This window comes from Simochromis diagramma, unplaced genomic scaffold (genome assembly GCF_900408965.1).
Source record: "Simochromis diagramma unplaced genomic scaffold, fSimDia1.1 OVJJ01000176.1, whole genome shotgun sequence".
In the NCBI taxonomy this organism is placed as follows: domain Eukaryota; kingdom Metazoa; phylum Chordata; class Actinopteri; order Cichliformes; family Cichlidae; genus Simochromis; species Simochromis diagramma.
The window spans coordinates 3,079,758-3,106,091 of NW_024386892.1; the positions used below are offsets into that span (position 1 = coordinate 3,079,758).

Here is a 26,334-nt window from a genome sequence, read left to right on the forward strand (position 1 = left end):
CACAGCTCTGTGTGGCACATTTTAACAGGCCTGGAAAACAAAGTCGTTTCCAGTCGTCTGGTTTAGAAACTATTGCTTGGCTGCTAAAAGTGTGGTTGGGGCCCCTTTGAGTGGCCGTTAGATAAAAGCGAGGGGGCGATAATAAAATCACCAAAACGGTTTGAAGGCAAAGTGAAACTAACAGCAGTAATTATTCAAATATATGGAATCAGGAAGTCAAAGTTGGACCACGAGCAGGTGAAACAGACAAATCCTTATCAATAATTATTGATCGGTGCACAGCAGCAGTTTAACACACGACTGCAGTTAGAGAAGCAGAACAAAGTTGACCCCTGACCCTCGTCCTTTTCTCTCGGTTATCTCTGTGAGCGAGGATCGGCAGCGTCAGTGCAAGAGCGGCTGTAAACTGAGGTCAGAGTTCAGGAGCTGCTGCTGCTTTGTGTTTCCTCTGCAGCCAGACTTTTGTCAACGACAGCAGGAAGCAACGCTCGGAGCCTCTTTTACCTCCTCTGACCTTTGACCGGAGAGCTCAGGGTGAGGATCGCAGTCAGTGAGGAAGGACTCGCACGCGCTCGTGCTTCAAGTCGTTCCAGCTGAGAGCCGGCGACGTGTCGGGCGCTCGGGGCAGCTGCAGGAGTTAAAGTCACGTTCTGCTTTTAATTGGCTGCAGATATAAAACTTTCCAGCTGCTAAATGCGAGCCAGGCGTCTGGAAAATGACTTCACAGAGACAGCAACAGTTTGCAGACCTGCAGCTCACAGAGACCTTCTCAGTGACGCCGTCAGCGTGAGCGCCTCCTTCCATGCGTCCTTTGAACTTCAGTGTTTATGTCCTCTGAAGCACATGTGTGTCCAGGTCAGCGAGTCAGAGAACAGTGGGCTCCTCTCACTGTGACCACAAACCTGAAGCTCCGCCTCCTCAGAAAGTCTGTTAGTACATCTGCCTCACAGCAGCCACGTTATTGGCTGGATAAGATAAAAATTAGCTGAGGTGAAGCCGAATAGACGGCTGAGAGCTATGGCCGCCCGTGGTGCCGTCCACCTGTCAGTCAAAGAGGCCACGCCCCTAACAACACAGACTTTAATCCAGGTGAGCTATGAAAACATCCTCCCCTCGTACAGCTGTTATGAAGGAGGAAATGACCCACACACAGTCTGTGGATCAGGCTGTAAACATGTTTATGTCTGCTGTGAAGGTCTGTGGGGACGGACTCACTGCTGCCTCTGCTGGACCTCAGAGGAACTGCAGGTTTGGCACGAGTTGTGTACCTGTGATGATGTTGCTTATTAAAAGGAGCACCGCCCCCCTGGTCACACCTGTCCATGAAGCAGGTTTGGAGGGATGATCCAGTGTTTTTGTTCAGGACAGGAAGCTGATTGTCTTGAAGCTGCTGTAGTGCAGAGACGAGGCTTCAGCTTGATTTCTGCTGAGAAGGAAAGAAAATCGGATTGGCTGCAGTTCTGGAAGAACTGTGATTTCTTCAGGTGGACGTTAGAGGAACTGCAGATTTCACAGCGAAACCCATCTCACCGGATTCGTCCGGTGCTGGAGGTGATGAAAGTGGACGCGACTGTGACGGTGATGAGGACTGATGCGTGAGCAGCAGAGGAGTCAGATTCAATAAAGGCAGAGAGCTGCTTAGAGCGGTTTGGGGGGCGCTTAAGCAGCTCTCTGATGTTCCTCTGCAGGAAAGACAAAGCGCCCTTTGATCGCGCTCCGAAGCAAAACCTGACGCGGCGTCCTGTAGCAGGTTACATCACTCAGGTGTCAGGATTATTTGGAGCTGATGCTCGTTGTGAAGACGAGAGTAGCAGTTTGTTACCAGAAACGCCGTCGCAATAAGGACGAACCGCCGATCAGATTGTTATTAATGTGTTGATCGTTACAGCGCCGTCGCTTCTCTGTGGACGTGAACACGTCGGTCCAGAAACACGGGACCTGAGTATGACATAACCCGAGGAGGGCAGCACTGACATCTGATTAAAGCACTGCTGGACCCCGTCAGCCTCAGATGCAGGTTTTACCCTCTGACGGCTGTAAATGCCGCTGATCACGCCGCGGAGTCGCTCTCCTCGCTCTCCTCGCCCTAAAGCATCATTCCTGCTCTCCGTTCATCACAGAGCAATGTCTTCCTGCTCTACAGTTTGATGTGGATTTGATGAGTTTGTCCTGTTTTCCTGTTCGTGGTGAACGTGTTTTAATAATGATCGGAACGCTCACTTTTTTTCTACTCCTGGGTTTATATGATGTCATAGAGAGTGGGTATCTTGTATGGTCATCTCGGGATCAAATGAGTCACCCACTGAGTTGGTAGCCATTGTGGAATTTCCACAGATTCATCTCAGAGGTCTGCAGGACATGAAAACTGCAGGTATAGATGTGATTAAAGTTCTCATTTTAAAAGGAGGCTTAAAAACACTCAGCTCCACTGATAGCTCCTCCCACCAGACCTCTGAGTGAACGCCATGGTAATTCTGACCGTGGACGCTTCTGTTCAGCCTGATTTAAGTAGCAGGCCACCGCTTTTATAAATCTCTGCTCTCAGACCTCCGGTTAGTGAGGGGCAGCCAGGAGAGGCGAGGAAGCTCCGAGTTAAGACAAAGAAGGATTATTTTGAACCATGAATCATGCTAAGCTGCTGCGGTAGGAGCTAGAAACGAGCCGACAGGTCGCCTTGTTGTTTCTGAGAGGAGACGCGCACTGACTCGCATCTCAGCACCAACATCTGCTCTACATCCGCCGTGCTGCTCGTGCACGCCGCCGTGGCGCACGCTCTAAAGTTCACTCAGCAGAATAACAAAGTTCAGGTTCTTTGTTCTGGATCTACTCGAGATCAGGAGATCAGAGCAGCAACACTTTGTGTGTGTGTGTGTCATTTCCTCTGACAGAAACCAGCAAAACTGGTTTCTGGTAAGCCGTTTCACACCCCCACACGTGCCAGCAAGGCGCACGATTGCAGGACGAACACGCACACGCGTGTGAGCCCGCTGGGTTGCACACTCTGTGATAAACTCCTTGACGCTTTCCTGTGGCTGCTTCATAATTACTGATGACAGAGCTGCGGCTGTCCTGGATGGAAGACGCTTGCAGGTGAACGCCGACGACACTGAAAGGGACCGAAATGACCTTTCAACCCTCGGCTCAGCACGTGTCACGCCCCGATCAGCATCTCAAACGTCTCCTGTACGCCACTGTTTCCTGTAGCCTCTTGTGTTTTCATGTGACCTCTCCTCGTGCTCTAAACTGCTGACCTACATCAGCGAGCAGCACAGAAGCTCAGATTTACTGTAAAATGTGGAACAGGCGAGCGGAGACGACACAGATAGGAGCTGTAAAAAGCCGAGAATAGAAGCACGAGCGGCCTCAGTGAGGTGGTTAAATGGAGCGTGATGGAAGGAGCAGGCTGTGTAAAACACGCCGGTCTGTGCAGACGTTCCTCCAGACACGCTCAGGAGGAGCGGTCACAGAGGCCACGGTGTGGCTGCCGACTCCTCACCTGAACACCCGTTAAGCTGCTTCTGCTCCTCCCTTTAACAGACGAGCTGAACTCACGTGTCAGTCGCAGCCTGCTCGCCCACGCGCTCCTGCCGCCCCGTTGGAGGACGGCCAAGGGCAAGAGAGCACATGTAGATACCAGAGAACTGAGAAGGGCAGCAGCTTGTCTTTCTCAGCTGATAATGAGCCACACTGCACAGCAAACACCTTCCTCACCCCTTTGATCGAAGGTTTCACTCCCAAGATCTCCCTGAGGCCACGCAGAGCCTCCTCACCCCTCAGCTCCTGTTTAGTCACAGTGACGTGCCGCACATCATCCTCACCGACCGACCAAACAAGTACATGTAAACTTTAAGACTTTGAGTTTTTCGCTCCAAACATTCAAACGCTCCTTCCTTCTACGATGAGCTCTGTGCATGAGCAGTAATCCTGTGACTGCTATAAACAGTTTATCACAGCGTTTTTCTTCTTCTAGATCTTTATGACATCATACAGAGGGGATACCCCCATATGGTAATTTCAGAAGCCCCGCCCATGTGCTGTTGAAACGTGGGCTGGGGGGGTGGGGGTTAAACGGCCTACTTCAGACAGAGGATGATCTGAGGAGCTGAATTATGGCAACGTATGATATACAGAACCTCAAATCATGCAAAGCTGTTGTGGTCGAATCCACATTTGGCGCTTCTGTAACCAAATTGTGAGCCAGAACCTTGAACCCCTCCAAGGTTCCCCAAGAACCTCCTGAAGGACTGAAACCATGAGCGTTTGGCGACGGTCTCCCTCGGAGTCGGCCTGGTGCACCCTGGAGGGAGGAGCTGTTGTTTTGACAGCGTTGCTTTCATTTTCTGTCCCTGAGGTTCGTGCTAGATAAAACCTCCTGTTGTGTTGCTCTCTGCCGGGTCTCCTTTTTGTGGGCCCGGCGTTCTTTGAAAAATGCATTTTAATCTCAAGGAAATGCTTCTAAAATAAAGTTTAAATATATTTTTTTAAAAAGAAAGAAGAAGTGTGAGCGTTATCAGAGAATTTCCCGCTCTGAGTTTTTTCCTGACATTGTCTGAAATTCACTCGTTCACAGATCTGAACACCTCATCGGCGTTCCTGTGGTTGCTTTCATGACCACTTTGTTCCAACACAACAACATTAGATCGCAATAAACTCGGTTTATCCTGGTCTTAAACAGAGTTTCACGACCGTTCTCATCCAGTTTCCACGCATTCACCTTCCTAACCCACACTGTGGGGCTGGACTCTGCTTCTGATGACTAAAACATGAGGTGTTTGGTTTCTAGCAGTGAACCAGTCTGAGGACACTGTGACCTAAATACAGGATTGGGTGAGAACTGATGAAGCGTGAGGTCAAACATGATCATCAGCCTGAAGCTGTGCAGTTAGTGGGGTGGAAAACTTCTTTCTGTCACGCTTTACATGCAAATTTCATGTGGTACAGTCGAAACCATATGATTGGTAGCTTCTAGTGACATCTGCAACTGTTTTAGTTACATAATAACTACTTCCTGTTGATGATGATCATTCTGCGATGCTCAAAGCATTCACCCAGGAAAAGCCTCAAATTCAGTTTGTTTGTACTTTCTTGGTTTGGAAAAGATCTTTTTTTTTTTTTAGTCTCCAAGTTTTAGGAATGCTAGGTGTCATTAACCTCTTAACATCCACTTTGTCACTGTGGACCAATCCAGACTTGGAGCTAAGGGTTCGGCTTATGCCTAAACAAAACCCAACCCTGCAGAGGTTGGCCTAGTGGGTGAAGTGGATGGTTTGATATCTTGAGGAAATGGAAGGTTTAAAACAGCAAAGCTTAAATGATCAAACCTTTATGGATTCAACCCTTGTAGAGGATAAACTGGAATATTAACTTTGAACTCTGTCTGTGTTTCTTGCTGCAGGTCGAAGAGAAGATGTGCAGCTGCAGAATGGAACTGGTACCCCAGTCCTGCCCCTCACCAAAGACTAGATGAATTCTGTGCTGGACACCAACAAGTTTAAGGACCTTTTGGACTTGTAGCACAGGTCCACAGCAGGGAACTCTGGAGCGTTTTAAAGGAAGGGCAGACATGTCCCAGGCCGGTAAGGTCCTCCACCTGTACGTCGAGGTGAGGTCTGTTGCTGAGGAGGAAGGTAAGGTGCCGGGCCGAGGAGATGATGGTTCCAGTCATCTGATGCTTCAATGTCCAGATGTTCTCCCTCACTCTCAGAGGAGCTCTGCCTACTCCAGCCGGAACCCCAGTCCGGATCTCTCTCCGATACAGCACCACATGGGGGGCGAGAACCACAGCTTGCCTCTCTCAAAGACCTCCTCCAGGCAGTCGGTCAACTTCCGGTCGAAAACCCAGTTTCAAGAAGATGCACTGCATGACAGGTTTGGGCAGTTACTTGAAGTCCTTACACCGGGAATGACCGTTCCACGCCACCACAGCTCACTTGGACACATCGGTTCCTCAGACATGGATCCCCACCAGAGGAGGGTGTTTATCTCACCATCATCAACATCCTCTGGGAGGCTGACTGTGCCCTCCACACCAGTCAGTGTTCGCAGGTACTGCGAGGTCCCAGGGGTGGAGGGCAATGAGGGGAGGAAATCCGTGGTGTCATTTAGCTACATAGAGAAAGCAAACGTTCACAACACGGCCGCCCGCCGAAATTCTCTGTCTCATAATGAGCCGGACAGTCCTTTCAAGGAAATGGGAGGCAGGAAAGTGCTGCCCGCTCACCTTCGGAAGAGGCTCAGCGATCCAATATCGTACAATGGTTACCTGTCACAGAGCCACACCTGCCCGGCTCAGAGTCCAGCCCCACGGGGCTCACCTTACCTGCAGAGAGCTAACCTGGACTCAGTGGCCAGAGGTGCCACCTACAGGGCCCTTGAGGAGTTTGGATCTCCAGAGCTTAAGCGCAGATTTGGAGGTCACCGATTTGAGAACAGCAGCCCCTCCCTTCCTCGGCATTATCAGCCTTCTCGCTGCCAGTCCTGGGGGGGCTCACCTGACCTGCCCCGCAGCACCCTCACCCTGCCGTGCAAGACCCAGCTCATGGAACTGGACAGGACCCTCTCCCGTAGTCCAGTGAACGGATTACCCAGAAGTCCTGCCTCCAACCATCTGTGTGCCCACACTAGCTGCTGGTCTTACTCTGCAGATCCAGCTGCTAAACTGCACTCCAATGGCCCGACTCCGAGCAAACCCAGGCCGTGGATGGGAGACAAGAGCCCCAGACAGTCGAGTAAATTTCACCCACCGTTACCTTCAGGGAGGCCCACAGACATCCAGCATGAGGTTCAAACTAACGTATTACCTGCCAGCACTTCCTGCACACCTGGGACCTCTCATCACAGCGCCCGTAATGCTAACACTACCAACACCAGCCAAAAAGCCACAGACGGGATAGACAGCACCTCAAGCAATAAACTGAATTTAACCAGCAGGAGTCCCTACAGGTTGTCACGCTGCAGCAGAGCGAGTGACGCAGCCAGCGATGTCAGCGGCAGGAGGAGTGCCTCCCCATCCTCAAACCTCGATGTGGCTTCTAAGTTAGCTCTGGAGGCCAGCAGACTTTCCAGCATTTTTGCAGAGAGACGAACTCCGACTCCTCCTGAGTCTTTTCGGCCCGAGAGTCCCAAGACTGCATGGAAAGAATCACAACCGTACTCCGCCCTTTATGGACGGAGCTCCCCTGAGCTTTTACAGGTGGATCCCTGGAACCACAGCCGGAAAACTGACAAGGAAGTACCTCACACTAAACCAGGACGAATCTCCCCAGTCTCGTCACAGAAAGGCCTCTCCTCACCAGCATCGCCAGCCATGCCTGCTAGATTGTACCGTGCAGCTGCCTCTCAGTCACCTGAACTGGACCCACGGCAGAAACGGAGCGCATCACCTAGTAAGGACATGTCCTCCCTGCACCGCTACCAGCCGCCACAGTACACCGGAGACCGCAGGTCACCCGGCGTGGAGCAAAGACAGTACGATCACCTGTCTGAGAGATCACCCAGAGACAGCCCTGAAATCACCAGGAAACCTGTCTCCAGACCGACCGTGGAAGCTTTGCCTGTGAGCTGGACCTCCAGGCAGCAGGAGTGGATGGAGGACAGGAGCGAACTCAAAGAAAACTACCGTCAGGCACCTCCCAGAGTTTACGTTTCACACAAAGACGAGAGTCGTGAAAAGGATGGGGGCGATAAAGGGGTGAAGACATCGGGGCAGGAGCAGCAGAGGCTGGGTGTGGGCGTGACCAAGGATCAGACAGAGGACGTCCAGGACCACAGCGGCGGTGCCGGGCCGTCCTCTCACAGCTCCAGTGGAGTGACGGGGAGCCTGAGGGACAGTCTGTCCCCGGAGACCTCGAGCCAGTCGAGCCACGATACGGCAGACGGTGGCTCCGGGATGCAGGTCGGATGGATGGGAGGGGGCGGAGGGTGTGGTTGTGTAAGAGGAGGTCATCAAGTAGAGTGTGTGTTGAGTCAGTGAGCTCCAGTAAGTCGTCATCTTCACCTCGACTGCAATAAATCGATAATGAAAGCAAAGTAAAACTGCAGCTTTCACTTTGATTCAGCGACTTGTCTTTGTTTCCGTCGCGCACGCTTCCTCCCGCTGTGCTGAAACAGGACCGGCCTAACGTTTACATAATGATGATTTTTGCTTTAGACTGTCACAGCAATTAAAGCACAAAAGCTTCTGCACCAGCTCAAACTCTGCTTCTCTTTAATGTGTCAGCGAACGGCACGTATCCAACGCACCGCTGCTTCCTTCCCGTGTTTATAAACACATGTAAACATGCTACTTCCTGTCCGTTTCAGTCAGACGTCGGATCAGCAACAGCTCTGTCCTCCAGGTCGCAGAAGATCGCCCAGGCCAAGTGGGAGTTCCTGTTCGGAAGCCAGAAGAGCCGCTGCAGTAAAGGTGCGGTAGGCAGTTCCTACATGACCTTTGACCTCAGGTCCTACACCGTGGACCAAATCCGCATAAACTCTATCAGAAAGAAGCCGCTTCCGTCCATGTTGGGTCCAGACCTTGTGTTTCTCAGTATGGACGTGTTTATGTCAGCAGACACACATTATTATAAACTCTAACATCTGTAAATGTCAGATTTATTTTATTGCGTCCAGTCGTAGGACGACACACGACGCTCCACCAGTGCATTCTTAGATTTCAATAATTCACTCAGTCAGCTAATTTCATGTCTCAGTTTCTCAGAGTGTAAACTGGAATATTAAACAGGTGGGAGCATGAGCACTGACACCTGGACGGGTTAAAACAGTAGTGTTGTTGGAGGTCACCTGCTGAGTGACGGTGTTGGTGGGCTTTCTGAAGCAGGCGGGGCGTCTGCAGGTAAATACCAGTGTTGATGGCGGCTCTTTACTAATGACTGTTTATGAAGCGCAGACGTGTGCAGCAGGTGTGTGTTTCTGGCATCACACTGTAAATGTTACAGCATATATAATTTAACATACGACCTTACAGGCTTTGTGTTCTTCCAACCGTCTGACAGCAGCGATGCTGGGACTGCTCGTAGTGGTGCAGCAGCAACAGTGTGCTGTTGACCCGGAGTCTGTTTGCAGCAGGTTAAAGGGCCGTTCTGTCTTTTCTCTGCTGCTGTGGAGTAAACACGGAGCTCCCGGAGTTCCCAGCGTCTTCTAAGCCAATTAGCCGAAGCTGCAGCTTAACGTAAGCTCAGAGGGGTTTTACAGAGAGTACAACTGTGCTCACAGGTGCTGCTACACATCACCGCTTCCTGTTCTGTACGTTCTCACTTAAAACTGGGCGTCAGCCCTAAACGACACAGAACCGAGTCTTAAAGTTTGCGCTGGCGTGCTCTGAGCTGCAGCTCCGATCGTGTCGGTGTAACTCTGAGCTCAGAGGTCTTCTGTCCTGTTTGTCCAACAGGTCGTTGTAGACAGTTTGATATTGATATTGATAAAGTCAAGTCTCAACATGGAACACAGCTTATCTGGAGTCCTTCTGTGTATAAACTGATCTAATTTGTTTGCACTCGTACGTTTCTGTAGTGAAATATCAGAAACGGGTCCAAATCCAGGGTTTTAGTGCTGGTTCCTCTGTGTTAAACTTTATTCACACCATGATCCATCAAAGTTTCACCAGGATATCTGCTGGACTCAAACAGCTTATCCTTCATCCCCGATCGAGGAGCGCAGGAGCAACCCTGGGTTTTTTAACCATTACAGCCATCCAACAGGCGTATCATTAGGAACAGCTACTTTTAACACTACTGATATTTACTCTGGAGTTAACTTCAATAATTACTTCCTCCAAACCATCAACGTGTCTTTTAGACCCCATTCCTACAAGACTGCTCACAGACGTCCTGCCATTAATTAATGCTTCAGCCTTAAATATCAGCCTATCTCTAATAATCAGCTATGTACCACAGGCCTTCAAGCTGGCTGCAGTTACACCTTTACTCAAAAAGCATCTCTGGACCCAGCAGTCTTAGCTAATTACAGGCCAATCTCCAACCAGATCTCTGCCTCTTTTAAACAGCATGTCTGTATCCTGTAACCGGGTTGAGGTGAGCAAAGGACGACCGGATACAGAACCTCGTTCTGAGGTTACATCCAGTTAAAACGCCGTTTTTCCTTCCCGCTGTCGCTAAGTGTTTGCTCACATGGCGTTGTTGATTGTTGGGGTTTCTCTGTGTTATTGCAGGTCAGTACTTTGCAATCTGAACACCTTGAAGTTGCCTCTAAGATTTGGTAATAAACTAGAATTGGATAAAAATAACAGAAAACTGGGGACCATTCAGAGTTTAGCTTCAACACTTCGTAGGACCTGTTTTGTGCTCTTTGACACTTGGCGTTATGAACATCTGCTTTTTCCTCCCGTAGACGCTCCGTCCACGACGCCTCCGACCAGCAGCTCGCCCAGTCCCACCCCACCCTCTTCCCTCCATCTGAAACCAGCCAATCAGAGGAGGGGGCGGGAAACTGAGGGACAAAAGCTGTCTCATCACGAGGTCCAGCAGATCGAGGTGGAACTGGTGACCGCCGACCCTCGAGGCTCCTCCCCCAAGACTGGCATCATCCGGCGAACCCTCAAATACTCGGAGACGGACCTGGACGCCGTGCCTCTGCGCTGCTACCGTGAGACCGACCTGGACGAGGTGCGTGCGCCTCCACCTGTTTGCATCTCACCTGGTTCCTTTTAAAGTACGTTATCATCATCTCTCGTATGGTGTAGGTAATGCGGGCGGAGGCAGCCGAGGAGGCGGACTCGGCCTTCGGGAGTAACCGCAGTGTCCTCGGAAACTCCAATTTTAACCCCGCTGACCCCTCCCCAAAATCTCGCCCAGGTGGAAGAAAGGAGGTTGATGGGGAGGAGGAGGAGGAAGACGAGGAAGATGAGGAAGAAGGAGGAGTGGTGAGCTGGGCCAGCGTCAGGATGCAGGGAGACCGACAGAGACAGAAAGCCATGAAGGAGGAGGAGGAGGTGCTCAGCCTGCTGCTGAAGGGGTGAGAGGGCGAGGAAAGGGGCTGCGGGGGGGTGAGCTTTAGTGAAGCAGCTTGTTTCATAGTCGAGCTGTTAGAGTAACTGATTACTCAAAGACTTGGCGATGTAAGCTCAGATTGTTGTTTTCAGGCTTGTTTGCATGGAGCTCATTTACACCACAAACCCTCGAAGCTTTACTGAACTCTGCTTTTCTCTCTTCTGCAGCCGCTGCATCGCTTTTACTCCAGTCTGCTGTCTGTTTGCCTGAGTCGGCTCTGCACACGGCTGTAGTTACCTGTTCAAATATGCACGTTTTCTGTTTATTGGCTGCGTTATAAACTTTATAAACTACGACTTTCATCAGGGTTTCTGCTCGTGTTCAAAGCTCCGCCCTGCCTGCGTGAATAGTCACACGAGACGCTGCTACACAGAAATGAAGGATTTATTATCTGACAACCACAAAAGTTGTGTTCAGCTGTAAATCCTGGAAGAAGCTTTTCTCCTGTCAGATTAAACATAACAGTAAAGTCCTGACTTCCTGTATCTTACTTTTCTGGCCTATGACAGGCCACGTTTTAAAATGTCACGCAGTGGGCCGTTTCTGGCCCGCAGGCCGTCTATTTGACCCCCCTGCTTTATATTCAGAGCTGCAGCTGAGGAAGAAGGGCTGCCTGTGTAGGAGGCAGTCGTCTCTCCTGCTTCTTTCATCCTCTTTAATGCACATGCGTGTAAACTGAGAGGCCGTGTGCAGGCTTTTCCTCCTCTTTGGAGTCAGATTCCTCCCGCTCGGCTTTTTAAACTTTTCTTTGATCCCAGTTTGGTCTGATGAGGAGACTCGGCGTGAGCGTCTGAAAGCCAGGATTAAACACGCAGTCAGGCTTTAACACGGTTTAACTCTTCTTCCTCAGGTCGCCCGAGTCCTCCGACAGCCACGGGGGCCTCAAGTCTCCGATCTCCATCGGCAGCCCCCGCCGACCCTCCGACAGCAACCTGGACTCCTTCAGCCGCCACTTCGAGAGCATCATGGAGTCCCACCGGGCCAAGGGCACGTCGTACAGCAGCCTGGACAGCGTGGACCTGCTGACCTCGGGATCCACGTCCGTATTCACCTTCGACCTCCCCACCCTCACGCCAGAGATCCAGGTAGGACGCAGAAAGGAGGCGGGTCGCGGGTTCCTGTGCGCAGCAGGACGTAACGCTGTCTCGTCTGTGTGTTCAGAGTCAGATCTGCGAGAGCGCCAAGCAGATTATCGAGCTCAGCTTCGCCCCGCTGGCCCGTCCGGACCCGTCCGCCGCCTCTGAAACGTCTCGCTCCGAACTTGCACTCAGCGCCTCGGGGGCGGGGCTCCGAGGAGGCTCCAAGGACGACGGCGGCCCTCCGGTCAGGTCCAAGTCGGAGAGAGAGTCGTGGCGTCGCTCCATCCTCAAAGACGGCTTCAGGAAGGCGAGCTCGACACCAGCGCTCCACAGCAGCATCAGGTGAGTCGGAGCGCTCGCTCGTTCTGCGGCCGACCAGACGAGGAGACGAGCTCCTGGTTAGTGTCAACGTGTGTGTGTGTGTGTGTGTGTGTGTGTGTGTGTGTGTATGTGTGTTGTAGCACTTTCTGGATGCTGTGCAAACGTGATCTGCAGATTAAAGTGATGAGAGCTGAAAACTGCTGCAGGGACTCAGATCAGCCACAAGGTGGCAGCACAGCTCTGTGTGTGTGTGTGTGTGTGTGTGTGTGTGTGTGTGTGTGTGTGTGTGTGTGTGTCATACAGATGGAGAGTGCAGACATTTGCTCGGCTGTTTGGCGTTTTGCTGAGTCGGGACATTTTTCCGTTTCTTTTTTTAACCCTCTGGCTCTGCAGCTGTTTTTAACCTCGTTTTATTTTCCTCCAGTTAATCCTCAAATTAAAAGCCTAAAAAACCAGCAGCAGCTTTCAGCCTCGTTCACCTCACGCACTTCACTTAATGATGCACGAGGTGAGCTGAACTAAACTATGAATTTAAGTTTGATGGACGAGTCGTGGTTGTTGAGAAATAGTCGATTTGTGTTATTGGCGGCTCGTGTTTCTGTGTTGAACCTCGGCCCAGCTTCGTACAAACATCATGAAACCGTCATTTTAAAGTCGTGTAACAGCCATCTGAGCAGCTGGAAACACTTTTCAGGCTTTTTGCATTAAATTTCTTAACTTTCAGTTTGTTTTATATGAATTTTCACAGTCAGACGTACGAGGTCACAAAATAAGAAATACTCGTTCTCCGTCCTGCCACCAGTCTGTTTGAGACGCTGCCCCCTGCTGACAGTAAAGCGCTACGACGCGTAGACTACTGTGTGCAGAGCTGCGTGTAGTGTTTTTGTGTGGCGCTACTGCATCGAGACAGAGACAGTAAATATCACCAAACATGAGGGACATCAAATGTTTCATTAAATAAACAAAATCCCAAACGTCTCACGCACCACCGTCCTGAGATCATGCTAAATCAGCTGAAAAATCATCCTCTCGATAAAGCTCGCTGCAGAGCGAGCTCACAGCTCGATAGCAACAAAGAAACAGGAAGTCAGTGGCTATTTTGTGATATCATTAAAGGATAACGTGTGGCGTGATTGCTCAGGTCACCTGACAGCAGCGGCTCGACTCAGCGCTGCAGCTGCTTTTCCTCTGGTTGCTGCTGCCTGCAGAGGTGATGGTTGAACTTCTGTCCATGCAGCATGCAACACGCACAGCTCGACCCGACTGAGTCGCAGGCTGACCGCAGGCTGCTCCCACAGGACGATGAGCGACACGTTTCCACGGCGCTCTCCTTTGCTCTGTGCTCTGCGTGGAGAACAAAGATGGCGTATTTGATGCTTGCTGAGCGGTTTTGGTTGCACATCCTCTCGTGTTCCACTTCCAGCTTTATACGGTTACTTTCCTTTAAACCAAACCACCGCGGTCACATGACGCGGGTCCCATCAGCTGATGGAGTGTGGTCAGCTGAAGCGTGTCCCGCTGCATCCATTGTGTTGCAGCAGTGCATCCCTCTAAACCAGTTTAGCACTTGATGCATTAAACTCATCCTGACAGCTGATGTTTCATTTGTTTCTCAGGATGATTAATAAAGCAAAAACAAACAGATTTGATTAGACCAGCATCACCTGCCTCCACCTCCTCCTGTCCCAGCATGCTCCTCTGTTACACCGCCCCTCTGCGCGGCCTCCTTCACTGCTCCATCTTCTCCCCCCTCCTCCCTCCTTTGCACATGCTCAGACCGTCTCAGCCTCTGTGGCTCTGAGCGGTCTGAACATCTGAACATCTTCATCTTTAAACCTTCTCGTTCTCTCTTTGTCTCGCTTCCACCGACTTTCCTTCATCTTCTCTCCAGAGCACGCCTCCACCTCTCCAGGCTCTCCTCCGCCTGCTCTCGCTGCAGATCGCAGTGTTGTCTGCAGACTCCTGCCTGACGTCACCTGTCAGTCTGTTCGTCAGCGCTGCAGACAGGAAGGAGCTCAGAGCAGTAATCCCACCCCCACCTGTCACTCCTGCTCCACACCTCGGTCCTCGTGTCCTGCACCACCCTCACGTACTTCCTCATGCAGTACCACACTTCCTCTCTCTGCAGCCAATCATCTGCTTCCTCCTGACCTTAAACATCACATGTTACCATCATGTTTGCTTTAATTACAACTTACCAAAATACAACATTTGACTGTTGCCGTGTCCGTACCCGCATCGTTGCAGCTCACTCTAATTTTGCAGATTTCTTGCAGATCTTCACAGTTTCAGACGTTCACCTGCTTTGGGCTGCTTGAACCACTCATTTTACTTTTTAACAAATGATAAAACATTTCATTTCTTGCTCAGTTTATTTTGACTAAGCGTCATTTGTAGTTGCTGTTTGTGTTGGCTGTTAAATTGAACCGTTAGTTCTATTTTTCTCCAGATTAGTTGAGCTAATCTGCCCGCGTGCAGCTCGGCTCCTGAAGGATTACGACCTGGAGCGTTTGTATTCCTGCTCGGGCTCCAGCGGAGTGCAGGATAACAGCATTCAGGTGGAAATGAGCAGAATATGGATTTAAATTCTGGGGTAGCTCGCTCCCGCCCGTTGTTGGCTTCAGTGGAAGAATTCGCACGTTTTCTTGCTTTCGTGTTGTTGAAACGTCGCTCTGCACACGAACACGTTCAAACATCTGAGGAGTGAAATGGAAACAGCCGGCCTGCTGCTGGGAGCTTTCCCAGCACGAGCTGGAGGAGCTCGCCGTTTTCCTTCTTGGCCTCGCGCCACGGCTTCTGCTGGGTGTGGACGAATTCAGACGCAGTCAAAAACTTTATTGTTCTTAGCAGAAACTCACATCGCGCTGCAGCGAGCGAGGAATTCAGACTTGGACGTGAAAACAGGATCACAGCCGAAGCTTCGTATCCTTGTCCCCGCTCACAGAGTCCAGGCGCCTTCACGCTCACATGCGCGAAGGACCTCTGCATCGTATCCTAAGAGGACATGATGCATTCCAGCACTACAGCCCCCGCCCCCCTGCCCCCCGCCATAAATCTAATCCTAATCTGCAGCTTCAAACAGCCTCATGTGGGAGGTCTGTCCTCACAGGGATAGGTGTAAAAACACACACACACACACACACACACACACACACACACACACACACACACACACACACACACACACACACACACACACACACACACACACACACACACAGTTTTATCAGCCTATAGATGGAAATTCCAGATGGATTCAGGAAGGGTGGAAGTAAAGACCTCCCACTCCTGTCTGAAAACTAGAAACAGTCTGAAATGTTTTCAGTAAAGCCTCCTCCTCTGCCTCCTCCTCCGCCTCCTCCTCCTCCTCCTCGATGTCATTCATGTGGATGTTTTCCATCTGTTGTTTGTGTGTTCCGGCCTTTGACCTCTGACCTGCTTCCCCTCGGTTCGTGGTGATGCTTCTGCCGTGGAGCTGAAGCGTACGTCCCTTGCTGTTACTGTGAGCTGAAACACATTCGTGTGCGGCTGTAAATACTCTGAGTTGTGTGTCTTCAGATGGATTCTGATAACCGTGGTGTAGAGCGGCGGCTGCACGCTCTTTTCAACGACTCTACGATCAACTTTCAGCTGGAAGGTTTAAAGATGTGATGTGGGTCGAGCGCAGCAGCAGGCTGTGCATAGATGTAGCCTCACAGTGTGACCTGCTGTTTAAATCCACCAATCAGAGCCGTCGCTGTTTCGGTTTGTGTGCAGTGTAGTCGTGTTTCTGTGACGTTGTGAATAAAACGCACTTTAGTTGAAGCGAGGCTGACGTGGTGCAGACGAGTGATGGTTACAGAGTCGTGGCTGATATTGAAGATGTGTGAGCAGCGTTTGGACGACGTGTAGCTTCTGGCCCCGCCCCGCCGAGCTCTGCATGAGTGACACACACACTGTACCCCTGTATGTGTGTATATAAATGCTGAACTAAGTTCAGTTTAATGAGTAAATTCTGAATTTATCTTATTCATGTGAACATTAAAGACAAGTTGCTGCTCGCGCTCAGCTGAAATCCTCATGTTCCAAGTTTCTCCTTAAGCTTTCAGTCACGTTCATGCGGCGCCTCGATGAGGCTGAAGTTTATCGAGCCGCTGAAAACTTCCAGGATGGTGAGACGAGACAAAGAGAGGAAGAGGGGAAGGAGAGGACAGAGGGGGGAGGGCGAGGAGCCGAGGAGGAGGAGGGGCGTCCTGGGTCAAACGGGGGAGGAAGCGCATACCTCCTTCCCCTCAGTGCTGGAAAATAAGCCAGCTGATGGACGAGAGGGGCAGGACGAGGAGACGGGCCAGCGGAGAGGAGAAAGAGGGAAAGTTGTGAAGAGGAGCCGCGCCGAGGTTTCAAAAGTGTGGAAGAAAGAAGAGGAGGACTGGAAGCAGACGGATCAGAGTGGAGGCGCTGCTGCTGGAGGATTTCCTTACCGAGGCGCCGAATGAAGGGGAGAACTGGGAGCAGATGATGTCATAGCTTAATGATGTCATCAGATTAACGTGTGGGTGACGTCGCTCCGTTTCCCTCGACAACAGCTCGGCGTGGTTCGGAGGCGTCGATGTGGATGTTGTTTGATCGACGGCTGCTCTCTCACAGGCTCTGTGTGAGAGTGGGCGGGGCCGTGTCATAATGGCGAGATACATCCTGTGCTGGGGGGGCGGGGCTCTGGAGGACAGGTACATGTATGCCTCGCCCTACCCGGCTGTGTACAGGTGAGGTTAAAGCTTCCTGTGTCTGAAACATGAGATCAGTGATGTCATTGATCTGTAAATATGTCAGCGGGGAATTTATCCCTTTAAATTGATTATTTATTAATTTGTTAAAGTTAAATGTTGTCAGCAGGAAACAACACCACAGCATAAGGTCAAAGAGATGACCTGTTCTGGTGTGTGATTGGTCTCCGGCTGTTTTTGAGTGATGCTGAGGTTTAAAACCAGTGCGTGCAGATGGTTTAGCCAAACCCTGCAGTTCCTTTACCGTCCAGCAGGGGCAGCAGCGAGTCAGTCCCCACGGACTCACATGTTAAAACTGGTACACGAACTGTTATTGGCTCTGTAGATAACAATGGCTCGCATTATTAGGGGCGTGGCCTCTTTGAGCTGCTAGGTGTCTGCTAGCTTCACCTGAGCTGGACGGTGTTTGCGGAGTGCACAGTGAGATGTGAGGATTTGATTTGGATGTTGCTAATTCGCAGACGTCCGTGTCTGAGCGATGCTCCCATACAGTCTGTGGCTGCTAGCGTGCGTCTACCAGAATCCTTCATATCACCCGTCTTTCACATAAACACAGATTTGTTCTAGTGTCGTAAACGAAAACACCGGCAGCGCTGCAGAAATGGATACCACTGTAGAGTTACGCCCTCCCTGAGCCTGGTTCTTCCTGTCAGTTTTTCCTTCCTGCTGTCACCAAATGTGTGCTGATAGTCTGTTATTGCAGGTCTTTACCTCACTGTATAAAGCACCTTGAGGTGACTGCTGTTGTGATTTGAGCTACAGAAAAAAAGTGAACGAGAATCAGCTGAGTCTTGGGTCTTGTTGTGATTGGTTAACTGTTTTCATGAGTGGAAGTTGTTTCAAAGACGTCGTGAGCTGCAGTTTATCTGTAAAACCAACAGCGGCCTGTTAAAAATGTTCACTGAGGGTAAGCTCAGTCTGACATTGTAAAGGCTGTTGATGACTTTCATGAATCTGAACTTGTGCGGTTGTGCAGAGAGGGATCTGGGCTGGCCTGCTGTTTAGACGCCCCTCAGTCCTGTCGCCGTCTCCCAGGACTTCAGCCTGTTCGGTTTTTTTTGTTCCACTGATGCAACTCTGTGAAACGTCCCCACGCCGACGCCGCGCGCTCTCCGCCGCAGTGTTTGTCAGTCGTTGCTGTGTGTCAGGGTACACGAGGAGAGGAAGGAGGCTGGGAGGAGACGCGTGCCGTCCGCCCGCCAGTTTTAACCTCTGCTCAGCCGTTACCGTGCAGCACGCCTTCCTCTGTATTTTCACTCGTTCTGATTCAGTTCTTTCATAATGTGGGCTGTTTGTTTGATTCACAGGAGATTTCACATATAAATAAAAAAGAGGCGGTGCGGGACTCGGGCGTCACGTACCGAGTTTACAGTACAGCTGCTGGTACCAGCCAGCCCAGCAGGAGGCGCTCTTAGGAAACCTGCCCGGTAACTGCAGGTCAGGCTGGAGCTTTACATTCAGTTACAAGTAAAACGACTGTTTAGCTACAGTGTTGCGTTGGGATTTGCTTTATGGCGCGCTGTCGTCCGTCAGTTTGGTTCAGCTGACGTGACAGACGAAGCTTTGATCTCTGAGCTCGAGTCACCTGTGGACGGACTGTTTTTGGCCCAGCAGGAGAAGAATCCTTTCATTCCCACATTTATTTTATTGACTGAAACTTTCTGTGTGCCGTCCCGGCTGGAGCTGAACCGACAGTGAGCAGCGGTCACCACCAAAGATGGCGCCTTGGATGTCCTGATGGTCGGACGCTGTGGTGGGCGGGGTTTTGGGGCACGTCCGGGCTGTGGCACCTCGGTCCTTGTTGCTGAACTGAACTAAAGAGCGAGTGAGCTGTTGGCGACGGGGACACACGGCTGAGAAGCAAAGGGGTGTGTTTGATATGCGACGCATCATCGTGATGGTTGGAAGACAAAGTCCTCAGAGAAATTAAAACCAGTCAGCTGAGTCGCTTTAAGGACTTCAGGACATTTCTAACACGGACTCAGGCTCTCGTGCACCGTACGTTCAGTTTTTATTCGTGTTTCACTAAAATGTGTTTTCACATCTATTTTAACCTGGATGTTAAAACCCTAAAAACACTAAAGCTGGTGTGGATTTGACACAGTGTGGTTTTAGAAACTTCACATTATGGAACCAAAACAAACCGGTGCTTGTTTGATGTGCTGCACGCACTGACCATCAGCCAGTCTGATATATGAAAGCTTTGCAAACTGCGGCCCACTCTGCCGCTTGTGTGTGCAGGTTAAAGGCAGACCGTCCTTGGACTTTACAAAGTTTTCCTTCAATCAAAGAAACCTAAACGTTCACATTAAAAGTCACTCGGAGCGCTCGAAGGTTTATTTTTCTCTAGTAAAGCTCTCATTCCTCAGATGTTGGTTTCAGTCACAAATATTAACTTGCAGCTCGTGCAGCTTCTCAGTGTTTTGTGTGAACTATGTAGGACACTGAGGCTTTTCCTGCAACACATCTTTTTAGGAGTCCCTTCCCGATGCTGTGAGTGCCTTTGGTCCAGTCTTCACAGCCTGGGTTTGAATTCGTGAGGGCGTGACCTTCACTCCTTTAACAGCCTGACGTGAGCCTCAGGTTTACCTCTCAGGCTGCTGATGGAGGAGTTCGTCGCGTGTTTCTGGGCTTGCTTCGGTTTTCCTGTTAAACTGTGTGATCTGACTCAGCAGGAACTCGGCTCTGCTCTGAGGCTTCGCTCCGCATCGCTTCAAACAGACTCCATAATGAACCTTCCTGCGATTTTTACTGGGTCCAGACGTTCCTGCTGAATAAAAGTCCCTGCAGGCAGAGGATCTCCTCTGGAGTTTGCAGGAAGTTTGCTGTTTTAACTTTCCAGCTGAGCATCCATTATAGATCAAGCGCTGGATTCGTGGTGAGGCCTGAGCGGAACATGTGACAGCTGAGCTGTTTTTACCTCCGTCTGAGGAAAGCCTCACGCTTTCACTGAGGTGTCTCATCGTCCTCGGGTTACAGGACGACGTTTGGGTTTGTTTCAGACTGATTGAGGATAAAGTCTGGCACATGTTGCCATGGCAGTGTTTCCAAACCGGATCACTAAATCTGGACGGGTTTGATGACCACGTCTGGACGCGAGGCTAAGCTATTGGCTGCATGTTAGCATCGCTCAGACACAGATATCTGCTAATCAGTAACATCCAAATCAAATTTCACTGTGCAGCCCAACTGAAGCTCCGCCTCCTCACACAGTCTGTACAGTAGCCTCACAGCAGCCATATTATTGGTCACATGATGTCATTAAAAAAGCTCCAACAGCATAAACACAATGCAGAGGTCCAGTTCAGGTGAAGCTAGCACACAGCTAACAGCTACAGCTGCCTGTCAGTCAAAGAGGCCACGCCCCTGATGGTGCAAACTCGCTGGGCCGTTGTTACTACAGAGACGAGCAGTTTGCGTATCAGACTGTAAACGTGTTTGTCTGTGGGGACTGACTCACTGCTGCCTCTGCTGGACACTAGAGGGACTGCAGTCTCCTTTTTAACGAGTAATCATATGATGCGCTCAGAAACATTTTGAGGACCGTAAACGTGCGTCATTCTGAACTGTGAACCCGTCGGTCTGTGAGCTGTTTGTAGACGCTTTCCATCGGCGCTGCTTTGGGGTCTGCATGTGGGCTTTGTTGACATGAACACAAACACTGATTAACAGCAGGCTGACTCTTTAAACCTGGGCTCCGAGAGCCTCATGTTCGCGTCGGCTGGCTGTCACTCAGCGCCTGTTTGTGGTTTGGTTGTTGTGGTGTGAGTCTGACTGACACGCCCTGGAAAATAACAGCGTTTCTGCCTTTCTCTGCATTCCTGCTTTCCTCCCGTCCGGCCTTTCGTTTTCGAGCTTTCTGTCTTGTTTTTTCGCTCTGCTGCTCGGTGACTCATTGTTCTAAGCCTCTCTGTCTCAGCTGGTGGATCAAACCAGTCTCAGCTCAGATGGGGGGAGCGCCAGGTGTCCAGATTGGGCCTGATGAAAAATGGAAATGGACGTTTTCAACAACAAGGATCTGGGCGTGCATCCTAATGCTGTCATCCATCTCCACCTGGTATGGAAACAGAGAATCTGCACGTCACAGGAGGTCATTTACATTTACTCTCAAAGTTTTCAATATCCCCCTTCCTGCTGTAGTTCTTCTCTCTGATGTTTAGTTCAGTAAATTCATCATTTATTAGAGAACAGGACAACACAGAGAAACAGCTGCTCTGTGCTTTAGGTGAAAGCTTTACAGCATCACAAATTAATAACAGTTATTATCAGAGCTGCTGCTTTTCCATTAGAGAGGACTCACGGTTCTGATTTACAGGTCCAGTCTGTCATTTGTGAAACATGTTTAACAGAAACACCGAGTGCTGTGCACCTGATGCTCTAGTTATTAAAGCTAAAACTTTAATGATGTGTTAATAAAAATAAAGGAGAGTACATTTTGAATCCATAACTATTACAGTATCATGATAATCATGTAATACTGCTGTGACAGTCACAGGATGGATCAGTCACACTGAGTTTAAGAAGCATCAGCAATAAAATAACATCAACTCTGACATCATCAGTAGGGATGGGTATCGACACCCGGTTCTTGTTGAGAACCGGTTCCCACTGTTTCAGTTCCTTGGAATTGTTTGCCATGTTTGCAAACGATTCCCTTATCGATTCCAGTCGCCCCGAATGACGTCACCACGTTGCGGAGCGTCATTTACCTGGCAGGAAACACGGCGGCTCAAACGCTCAAAAGTTTGGTTATACTTTACGAGAACAGATGAAAACAGGGCAACTTGCAATACTTGCAAAGTAGATATTTCATTTAAGGGAGGAAACACTACGAATATGCAAAATCTGAATCTCAACCCAGCAGCAGCGGTAACGTTTGCACGTCCTCTCCCGTTAATGCGGCAGGTAAATAATCAACTAACAGTGCATATTATGTTAGCGCGATCTGCCTTATTACAAACCTGCCATTACTGTGCATTTAGTGACCATGATGAGACAGAGTCTGGCTCAGATGCTGGCAGTTCTCGCTGCAGTCTGCCGGTAGCGTCTCCTTTCAGGCCGGGATAGACGAATGTCACCGAGCAGAGACTGAGTTTGTGGTCAAAGGCTTGCACCCGTTTGCCACAGCAGATGATTTTCAGTAAGTGAATGTGTTTAATTGTAGGCAGGGACAAGAGAAGATATAAAACAAAGTTCTAAGTTAATCGACCTTAGTGTTCTCCTTTTTTAAAAAGAATCGATAAAGAATCGAAAATGGAATCGTGAAAATCTTATCAGTACCCATCCCTACTCATCAGTGTAATCAAACCTTCGGCCATTTTTAATTAAACGCAGGCGTTCAAACGCTTTTCTCTCAAAATGAACGTGAACTGATGACACATTGCGGTCATCGACGAGTTGAGGCTGCTGGATGCAGGCTGATGTGCGTCAGTAACGATGAGCCGTCGTAGCTGAACGAGGACGTTTGTTACTTCACAGCAGACGTGACGACAAACCCGAGCGTGTTCTTCCTGCTGACTCGAGACTCGGCTTTTGTAAAAGCAGCTGCGCTTTCTGTGAAGCGTGTTGGCGGCGGCAGAGCGGGCCGTCGTCTGCCTGCCGTTGACCTTGAACTCGGTCGGTGGAAGTGGGCGGAGCACTCAGAGATGCACTGAAAGAATTTCCTGGCGTCCTGTTGAGCGAGGTTCCCCGGCCGCTGGTTATTTCTGTCCGGGATGAATGGGCTGCATCGGCGAGTGTGGGAGGGACTCGCCGACAGAAACATCCGGACTCACATTCCCTCCGTTCACCAGGAAATACTACTGATGCAGCTCTGAGTCTGAGGCGCTCGCAGTCCTGCCATTGGCTGTAACAGCAGCGCCCTGTAATCATGTACTCCTACATGATGTTTGAGTAATCAGAGTAAATGTCTGTTTTTCTGCAGCACAAACAAAACAAACTGAAGCTGTAGGAAAAATAAAACATGTTGCAGTGATCCGGCGCAGCGAGCTGCCGCGGCGCAGCGAGCTGCCGCGGCGGAGCCCTGCGCTCTCCTCGTCGTGTCGGTTGTTTTATTGTCTTTTCTGTTTTCTGGCCCACGTCTGGTTTTGGTTTTGACTCGTGTGCTTCTGGTTATCGTGTTGCAGGGATCAGGCGGGGCTTTCTGTACCTGGCTGTGTTGTGTGGTCACGTTTTCTTATTCTGACCTTTTGTCTTTATTGAATGAGACGTGTTTTTAATGTCGTGTTTATTTGGACGTTCAGTATGTTTTTCTGTTTTTAATATTAGAAGCTCTTCCTGTAATGTGTCGTGTTCCAGGAGATTCGATTGCACTTCAAGTGTTTTTCTGTTTTATTTCTGTGGTTGTGTAGCTGGTTGTGTAGCTGGTCGTGTAGTCGTGTAGTCGTGTTTCCTGTGGTTTGTCCCAGCTTTGTATTCGGCTGCATTTGGTGTGTTTTCTTTCTGGAGAGGCTCTCGGCGTCGTCGTGTTTCTCTGTAATCTCTGACAAACATGCCTTTGCTGCTTTCTGATCCATCACACTTACATGGATCACTGAATGAATTATTATGTTATGAGACAACCTTTAGTTGCCTGCAGGCCTGCTGACCGCCCGGTCCAGTAAAGGGAAGCTCATTAAGGGAAGTAGATGTAGTCCACACGGTGGTTTGACCACTTCCCACTTTCAGACTCTCATTCAAAACTCTGACTTCATTTCCTCTTCGTGCCTGAGGTTTTTTTTATGTTTTAAAAAGTGCGTTTATGTAAAGAGCAACTGCGAGCGAAGAACGGCCGATGGACAACGGACACATTCCCACGACGACGGCGGCAGATAGGTGCGTTAAATTAAAAGTATTCCTGCTCGGCTCGGTGACGTTTGCGCACACGAGGCCGTATCGATCCTTCAGGAGAGGCTGGTCGATGCAGCAGCAAACACTCGGGTTATAAATAGACTGCAGGCTGGAGAAGGAAACACAGCCGCACACGGCGCATTAACGTGTTTGCAGTTAGATGTGCCCCGTCTCTCACGTTTAAATGCTGACGCTGGCTGGGAGCATTTGCACTGAGGACTGGTTGAACTGGATGTTTGTGTGTTGGATGTTACTGAAGGAGGATATCAGGTGTTATCAAAGCGGACGGAGAGCGTCTCCTCAGTTTGAATGAATTCTGTATTTTTATCTCCAGAGTAACAGACAAGTACCTGCTCGAGTTTTCGCTCCACACCCAAAAAGAAGCTGATAAAAACAGAAACCACTGCTCGCTGCTCGCCGCCACCTGTTTCCATAATTTATCACTTTTTTCAGGAATAACCTCTTCAGTGTCTCCGCCTACGTATGTAAAAGGAAGCTTTTCCCACTCTGTGACCTGCTAAATGTCACACCGCATTAGCTGCTAACAGTTCCTGTTTGCAGGGTAACCATGGCAACAGAAAGCAATCGCTGTATTCATGCTGATGCTCAAAATGTGACACGTGAGCGAGATGTGAGGTCACAAAGACACTGAGGTTCACGGAGTCATCGTCACGCCTTCACGCCACGTTTTCATGATCGATCTATAAATCCGTGTCCTGGAACATCCGCTGATCGTTTGTTGCTTCATTTTTATTTTCTGGTGCCTCTGAGAGCGTGATGTCACCCGTGATCGATTCCTCACTGGCGAGCTGCTGCTCCCGGCTCCCTTGTGCCGGGTCGTGGCGTCCCTGATGTCATTCGGCTGCTCCCGACTCGACTCCTCCATGTTGGGCTGCAGCCGGCGGTCCCGATTCGGTTCTGGAGCTCCTCCGTGAGCGGAGCCTCGCTCTAACAGAACCTGCGGCAGGTGGAGAGCTGGTTGGTGAGGTACGGCGAGCAGAGCCAGCTGCGAGCGCAGCCTCAGCAGACCCAGGCTGACCCAGGCTGACCCAGGCTGACCAGAGTGGGCTAGCTAGCCTTGCCTGGTGGGCTCTCACTCAAAGCTGTCTCTTCAAACTGGACGTGTATCTCACATATCTAGCATTAGAAAGAAGCTCGTTCTCAGGCTGTATCTGCTCACTACACTCGTACTCTGACATCATACAGTATTGTTAAGCCTTCAGATACCGTTACCACACACACTCTGCTGCACACACACATTTATGGACTTTCTTAGACCAAACCTGTGAATCTTCATTAACAGCTGCCTTCTTCTGCTGGTAATTCCTACTGTCACCTTCCTATTCCAGTTTTAAACTTCCTATAATAATTCAAAAATCTTCTATTATTAGTAACTCGATCCAATCTTAATGTTGTTAAACTTTCAGTCCGCTCTCTTGGCTCACTGATCACTAATACTGTCCTCTCCTGTCTCGTCTCTGGTTCTGTTCCACCCTCTCTTAAAACTGCAACAATAACTCTCCGTCTCCGGACTATAAACTCTCTATTTGTAAATCACGTCTCAGAACTGCAGGCCCTTCATTATTACTTGGGCTTACTCTATTGTTACCTTGTTTAGTTTTATAGTTTTATTTGTTTATATGTTTTTATTTTGCTGTATTATCTAACATGACCTTGTGGGTCTTTATTAAAGGTTCCTATAAATAAATGTCTTATTATTGTTGTTGTTGTTGTATATGAAGGACACCATAAGTTTGATTTTCATAAAGTTTTGTTTTTAACTGAACATGATGCTGCCAGTTCTGAATAACTACAACTTCCTCTGGGATGTGAAACATCCAAACATCCAACCAAGCATCCATCCAAACAACCGAGCATCCATCCATCCACCGAACCGAGCATCCATCCAACTATCTATCCAGCCAACCGAACATCCAAACATCCAACCGAGCATCCATCCATCCAAACAACCAACCGAGCATCCATCCATCCAAACAACCAACCGAGCATCCATCCATCCAAACAACCATCCGTCTGTCCTTCCGTACACCCGACCAACCCCCCTCTAAAGCTCCACCTAACAGAGCGTCCATCCAATTATCCGTCCAGCCAACCGAACATCCAAACAACCAACCGAGCATCCATCCAAACAACCAAGCATCCATCCATCCACCGAACCGAGCATCCATCCAACTATCTGTCCAGCCAACCGAACATCCAAACAACCAACCGAGCATCCATCCAAACAACCAAGCATCCATCCATCCATCCACCGAACCGAGCATCCATCCAATTATCCGTCCAGCCAACCGAGCATCCATCCATCCAAACAACCAA

General features: G+C 49.9%; 1 protein-coding gene across 6 annotated transcripts in view; it reads left to right on the forward strand.

The window, feature by feature from the left end:
* Positions 1-26,334, forward strand: part of LOC120734860 (PH and SEC7 domain-containing protein 1-like) — a 48,659-nt gene that overhangs the window by 4,972 nt on the left and 17,353 nt on the right. For 2 of the 6 annotated variants that reach the window (XM_040033914.1, XM_040033913.1), the window contains exons 2-8: positions 5,396-7,894; positions 8,302-8,404; positions 10,348-10,622; positions 10,700-10,971; positions 11,857-12,091; positions 12,168-12,427; positions 21,089-21,259. In XM_040033914.1, the coding sequence (XP_039889848.1) occupies positions 5,564-7,894; positions 8,302-8,404; positions 10,348-10,622; positions 10,700-10,971; positions 11,857-12,091; positions 12,168-12,427; positions 21,089-21,259 (3,647 nt within the window). In that variant the 5' untranslated portion in view covers positions 5,396-5,563. The remainder of the gene's footprint in view (positions 1-5,395; positions 7,895-8,301; positions 8,405-10,347; positions 10,623-10,699; positions 10,972-11,856; positions 12,092-12,167; positions 12,428-21,088; positions 21,260-26,334) is intronic. The other 4 variants (XM_040033918.1, XM_040033917.1, XM_040033915.1 and 1 more) reach the window with 3 other exon arrangements.